At 28.6% G+C, this 7,103-nt stretch overlaps 1 protein-coding gene across 2 annotated transcripts; it reads left to right on the top strand.

The window, feature by feature from the left end:
- Nucleotides 1–905: 905 nt before the first annotated feature.
- On the top strand, nt 906–5,537 carry LOC103493550 (triacylglycerol lipase OBL1-like). Of its 2 annotated transcripts, none has more exons than XM_051087894.1 (5): nt 906–1,233; nt 2,077–2,276; nt 2,453–2,486; nt 3,928–4,533; nt 4,927–5,537. In XM_051087894.1, the coding sequence occupies exons 1-5, from the start codon at nt 999–1,001 to the stop codon at nt 4,938–4,940; spliced, it is 1,089 nt and encodes a 362-aa protein (XP_050943851.1). In that variant the 5' UTR covers nt 906–998; the 3' UTR covers nt 4,941–5,537. The 2 variants fall into 2 exon arrangements, with proteins under 2 accessions (XP_050943851.1, XP_008452564.2); XM_008454342.3 differs by having other exon boundaries at nt 907–1,233; nt 3,928–4,538.
- Nucleotides 5,538–7,103: the final 1,566 nt, after the last annotated feature.

Here is a 7,103-nt window from a genome sequence, read left to right on the forward strand (position 1 = left end):
TATAAAGATTTTCAATTATTAAATTTTTCTGTTGGATAATTAACTATCATGCTTTTATTTTTATGAATTATTTTTAAAAATTAAGCTTCTATATAGACTCATAGCTTTTTAAAACTAAATTTTATACTTGAAATTTAGCATACGATTCATATTTGTGTTTTTTAAAAAATTGAGAACTAAAAAGCTTAATCACCAAAAAATCATACAAGTTTTAAAAAATAGAAAAAAAAAATTGGACCTTTTTTTTTTTTTTTAAATTTTGTTATTACTTTTTCATAAATATTTTGAAAAATTAAGGGAAAATTTAAAAATAAAAAACAGTAGTTTTAAGTGAGTAGTTATTTTTTTTTTCTAAAGAACAAAAAAATTCAAGGTTTTTTTTTTATATATATATATAAAGAAGGATCATACAAAAATCGATTTTTTTTTTAAAATAATGAAACTGTGAAAAATATTTACAAAAATATCGTAGCCTATTTGCAACAAATCACTTTAGATTACTATCTATATCATGATAGACTATTATATAAACGATGATATTTTGTTATAGGTATCCATATCTAAATCTATTGTGTGATTTGAAACTACTCTATGAAAATAAACATAAACTGAATAAAAAACCTAGAAAACTAAGTAGGTGTTAAACATTATTAAATCGGAGTTAAAAAAGAAAATCATTTATTAAAGTAAGGTTGGTAGGTGTGGACATAACACACATATATCAAATAGCCCCACGGCCACAAAAATCAACTCTCTTGCAAACTGGATCTCCACGTGTTGTTTGCTTTTTATAAAATTAATTACCATCTCAAAAGGGTCGTAAAATTTCCAAATAATTATCAAAAATTACCAAAACTAGGGCTTCACATTCTGTCTATAAAAACGAAGCACCAAAGCATGTTTGTTTCATAAGAAAAGTTCTCTAAATTCGATCAGTTTGGTTATTGTTTATTTCTCCACCAATTTTTTTCATTACTAAAATCAAAAGAGAGGAACAAATGGGTTCAAATGATTATTTGAAACTGAAACCTGAGAGTGCAACGTTCTTAAACCTGTTTTTATTTACACTTTCTTTCAATTTTGTAGACATCAGAACATTGGCGGATTGTCCTGCAGGTAAAGAACGTTCTTATCAAAGCTTTGGAGATCGATGGATTATTGTTTCCTCCATTCTTCTCCAGAAACTCCTTCTCGCCATAGCCAATCACCTCCAAACCTTTAAAATCATTCGAGGTATTATATTATTGAATCCTATGCAATAACCCATTATTCCTTAATTTCAAATTAAGGGTTTGTATTTGTTTTATTCTTAATTAAAGTTCTAAAATTACAAATTTTTCTAGGAAATTTTAAATTTTTATTGTTCACACTTTTTTTTTTCCATTATGATATCCACATGTAATAGATAAGAAATAATTTAAAATAATTTAGGGCTTTGTTTAGACATTATAAATTTAAATATAAGTAATATGTTAATTAATCTTGTGTGGTTCATGTTGGCCTAATATCTCAACTAGATTAACATATTCTCTTAGTACTCATTGTATTTTAAATTCCATAGTGATTGGGTTTGATCTTGTGACAATGAGCAAGAGGAGGGTTTGATGACAAAAGGCAAAAGACTAGAAAAAAAAGAGGCTTTCAATTTAAAGCGATAGAAAATGCATCATAATCACAAAAATCAAAAGGATATTGTTCACCAGAAGGGCTGTCAAAGAAACGATCTCGTCCCACAATGTCAAAGATGGATTTTTTATGTTTTGGAATGTCTGTTATTGTTTCATCTAGCCATAGACACATCACAAAGAAGTTGCAATAAGATTATTTGGAAGATGCATTGAACTCCAAAGGACCTATTGTAGACACACACAATGAAAATTTTAAGAACTCATCCAACACTTTGAGCAGCTGCTTAAAATAAAATGGACACACAAATTTCAGAATTTAGAAACCCAAAATTTATAATTTCTGAATTTGAGAACTGTTGGTTAGTAATACTTCATCGTGGATGGCAAAAGTAAAAAAAAGATTGTTGGTTAATTGATAACGTTAATTAATTATTGGGTATGGATGCAGCAAAGATTTTTGGAGTACCTCAAGAAACTTACGGAGGGAAAGTGAAATGTGGAGACTGGAGAATAGAAGTTGGGAAGAATAACTTAAAATTGGGAGACGATAATGGATTCAGATATTATGGTGGCCTAACCATGATGGCTTCCACGTTGGCTTACGAATCTCCTTCTGTCATTCAGACCGTAGTAAATAACTGCTGGAAGGTAAAATAAATGGACTATTTGCAAAATTAACAAAAATATTTACAAATAGATATCATTGCAGCTCTCATACTTGGACGAGACTAATACTAAAATGAGTGATCGGTGGAGAAAAAAATGTTCTTTTTTAGTAAAAATTAGTAAAGTGAGGACTGATAATGTTCTTATTTTGGATGCAGATGAACCTGCTAAAATGCTATGACTTTTGGAATGGTAAGACTCAACTTCTAAACTACAACACCTTTGATTAAAATTGGTTTTGGTTGAAGGGAGTAATTAATAATTAGGTACACCATATATTCTCTCTCTATAAAAAAGTTTTAAATAATAATAACAATTATTATTATTAGACATAATTTTATTGGACTGTAATGCATCTCCAAGTTGCAATTAATTTTTGTCAATCGAATATATTACATTACATCCATATAACTATATAAGGAGAGATTCAAAACAAAAGGAATATTCTTCTTTTTTTATTGTTTTTAGTCTTATCTAGATTTTGAGTTCAAAATTTTAAAATACAAAGAAATTATATTAACAAAGAAAAATACATTTAACAAATATAATATTTCATGGTATAAACTCACAACTATCTTTATTAGATTAAAAACATATCATGAATTAATTACTAATTGCTTAATTATATTAAAAAAAAGTTTAAATTATAATTTAATTTATGAATCTAGTAGTAAATGAAAAATATATAAGTCTATTTTATTTAAATAATTTGTTCTCAAATTGTCTCTACCAAAACATGGTCCAATTAGTTTTTGAAAATCCTAGGGATAATGACCAAATAAATTTGGCTAAAGATGTTGGAGTTAAATTGACAAAATTGTTTTCAAGCTTCACCTACAACCTAATCAGATTAAATGGGGCTTAAATTTAATGTCTCCTACTTGGTCTACACATCAAATCCACATTTGTATATTACTCCTAAAGTTCAATCATTCACATTTAACCTACATATATTCTTTTCCCCAAAAGAAATAAAACCAAACTCTCATTTTTCTCTCTACCAATATTTCCTATTCAAAAATAAAACATAAATGGAAATTACTCCTTTTAGTTTGTTTTACTTCTTTCTTTGCATGTAAATTAGAGAAATAAAAATCCTTATTATTTCGCTTGTTTCAAATATTACAAAATAAACTAAAATAATTTATAAGTACAATAAAATATTATTATTTATTATTATTAGATATGGATAGAAATGATAGACCGTAGTTAAGAGGTTTATAAATATTTTACTATAAGTCGTTTATTAAAAATAGTAGTATTTTAATGTATTTGTAAATATTTTAAATAGTTTTCTTATTTAAAATAATTGTCCTTTTAAATTTATTATTAAAGACTTATATTTCATTTAGTTAACCATTTAGTTTTTCTTGTTTGTTTTTTTTTTTTGAAATTTAAGCTATTTTCGATTTTTTTTTGAAATGGCTAAAATTTCTGCTATTATATTTAAGAAAGCCACAAAATCATTATAAGACGTAAAGAAAAAATAATCTTAATTCTCAAAAATAAAAATAAAAAGAAATGGCTATGGAAGGAGCCTTTAAACCTTAATTATTGTGTTCAAAATCCCCTAGAAACTAACCATCTTTTGTTTTTTTTTTTTTTTTTTGTTTTTAAATTTAAAAACGATCAGACTTTCAAGGAAAACCAACAACACAAGCATTTGCATTTCAAAACACAGCAAATGATCCAAATGTAATAGTAGTGGCATTCAGGGGCAGTTCAGAATTAGGAGATTGGTTAGTAGATTTCAATGTGTCATGGTACAATATCGAAGGCATTGGCCACATCCACTACGGTTTCATGCAAGCTCTCGGCCTTCAAAACGACGGTATTGATTGGCCAAAGGAGCTTCCTTCTCGCCCTGACAATCATCAATTTGCTTACTACACCCTTCGCCAAGTCCTTAGAGACGTTGTCAAAGCAAATGATAAGGCAAGGTTCATCATCACTGGCCACAGCCTCGGCGGTGCCCTCGCCACTCTCTTCGTTACCATTCTCGCCTTCCATGGCGAATCTGCATTGCTAAAAAGGCTGCAGGCCGTTTACACCTTTGGCCAACCTAGAGCCGGTGACCGAAATTTTGCTCAATTCATGAATAATCTTACTAAAAATTATGGTTTCTGTTATTACAGATATGTTTACTCCTTTGACATGGTTGCTAGAGTTCCTTTCGACTTTAAAAATTCATGGTACAAACACTTCGGTGAATGCGTCTACTACAACTCATGCTACAAAGGCAAGGTAACCTAATACTAAACTTCACCAATTCTAAATTCTTTATATTCAAGTAATAAGAAATTTTATTTTAAATGACAAAACTACTTCCATGCATATTTACAAATATATCAAAATGTTACAATTTATATCTGTCTATATCGCTTATAACCGTGAATTTTGTTATATTTATAAATATTTTGGTTCATTATATTATATTTGAAAATATTTTCTAATAATAATAATAGTAATAAATATAAAGTTTCGTGTCAACCTAGATTGACTTAGAAGGTTGCAAGTAAGATAGTATATAATTAAATTTAGTGACTAATGATTACTTACATTGAAGTTTTAAGTTGACCAATAATTTAACAAATTGTAACTATATTGATCAATGGTTTTTGAGTGGGTGCAGTTTTTGGAGGCTGAACCAAACCCCAACTACTTCTTTGAGATATTGTTGATACCTCGCAAGTACTTGACTGCATGGTGGGAGCTTTTAAGAAGTTTAGTAATCCCACCCTTCAAGGGTGAGGGTTTCAACACTTTAATGGTTAGACTGTTTGGGTTGCTTCTTCCTGGAGCATCAGCTCACTTGACTCAGAACTATATTAACTCGACTCGTTACGGAAAAATACAACTACCCTTAGAAATCAAACCCTAATTTTGTAAGACATTAGAGGTCGTTCGACTAGCTACAACATGGAGAAGATGATCATCAACAGTATCAAATATATAATGTATTTGTTATGTGTGTCCTTTATATTATGTAAGTAAGATATGTGTGTTGTTTGTTAATTAATGTGTTTATTTGGGAGTGGTTTGCTCTCATAGTTAGTTTTAGTGAGTTCTAGGGTTTGTTGAAGTCAGGAATTATGAAATATTTCCATTTTAGAAACGTGGGTTTGGTAGAAATTTGGGTCTATAAAAACTTGTGTAAACCCTAGGTCTATGAAACCTTTGGTTTATACCACTACGACCTATGTGATCGACTACTTCTAAATAAAGTTTGCTTCTACTTCTATATGTTTGATTTTGAAATAATAAGATCATCTCAAACTTTTAATTTTGTTTAATAAACGAATCTATTCAACCTTTTTTCTTAAAAAAAAATAGAAAAATTCATGTAAATGCATTTTTTTAAGCACAATATTCACAAACATAAAAAGATTAGGAGGTGCACGGAGACATTTCAAGTATATTAACATTCCTTAGTATTCTAATCACATGCCCAAGACTAAAAGATGCAAAATATTATGTAAATGTATTAGATACAAAGTGAAAGTTTACTATGCCTTTGTTAAATTGTATGTTACGTTTAATAAATTATTAATTTTAAAAATTACAAAAGGTAAATATATAGCAGTAACAAGTCTCCTTGGAATGCCATTAAAAAAGGTATATCCTGGTTCCTAGAACAAACCAAATGGAAAATCAATAATGGTGAAAACATGTCTTTTTGGCATGGGCTATATGGTCGGATATTGCTCCTCTTGTTCTACACAAGCCTAGGCTCTATGCTCTATCCACAAAAAAAAAATGGGAGTATCAAAGAGATGTGGAATAATCAAGATAGATGTGATTGAGATATACACCTAAGAAGAACTATGAGAAGCATCGATATCTAATAATAATAGAATGAAATTAGACTTTTCCTTTGCACACCAAACAACAAGTTTCTGGAGTAGTAGATCCAAGCTTTTTGCAGACTACTGTGCCTCGCTCTTAATATTTCTGCTTTTACTTGATTTCTGGTATGATCTATGGACTGCTCTCTAGCCTTTTTTGTTATTCTATCTTGCTTATGTACTTTTCTTTCAATTATTAATGAAGCAGGGATGATGAGAGTGCTAAGAGGTATCCACCTAGTAGAGATGTTCGGGTATACCTACTGATTTAATGTATCTTTTTTTAAAAAAAAAATACTAAATATTTTTAAACAACTATTAGTTACAAAATTGGACGTTTAATGTTAAGTTAAGAATTTATATTACGAAACAAAAATTTAAGAGTTCAAGAATAATTAGAGGATATATGTAATACTTTTAGTTCATAAGAAAGTTTATAGATTAAGCTTGTAAATACTAGCATTAAAATGACTAATTGAAACCAAACTTCAAACTTGAACAAAATGTCAAACAAAATAAAAATTACGTTTTGGAGTTGAGAGATCACCACAAATATAAAATTTTAAAAGTATGGTTGAATAATTAATAGTGTTGTTAATGAATGGACCAACATTAAATTAATGGCAGAGAAAAATAATGGTTAGATTTTTTTCTTTTTAACTCAAGGGATTAAATTAACACAAACCTTACTTTTAAGGCTTAATCTTTACTCTCTATTTGATGACCCACTCATTTTATACCTTACTTTTTTGCCTCTCTATAATTTTTTTTGTTGTTGTTTCCTTTAAAACTTTAAAAACTATTAAATGAAAGTAAACTATATAATAATTAGTCCATTTCCCACACCTTCATCCATCAACCACACTCTTACTTTGGCACAATTATACAAAGTATAGTATACAACTTTATGTGAACTAATTAAACATTATTACATAAGTTGCACCTTTTTCAACAACTATGTTAT

Source organism: Cucumis melo, chromosome 7, assembly GCF_025177605.1.
Source record: "Cucumis melo cultivar AY chromosome 7, USDA_Cmelo_AY_1.0, whole genome shotgun sequence".
Classification (NCBI taxonomy): domain Eukaryota; kingdom Viridiplantae; phylum Streptophyta; class Magnoliopsida; order Cucurbitales; family Cucurbitaceae; genus Cucumis; species Cucumis melo.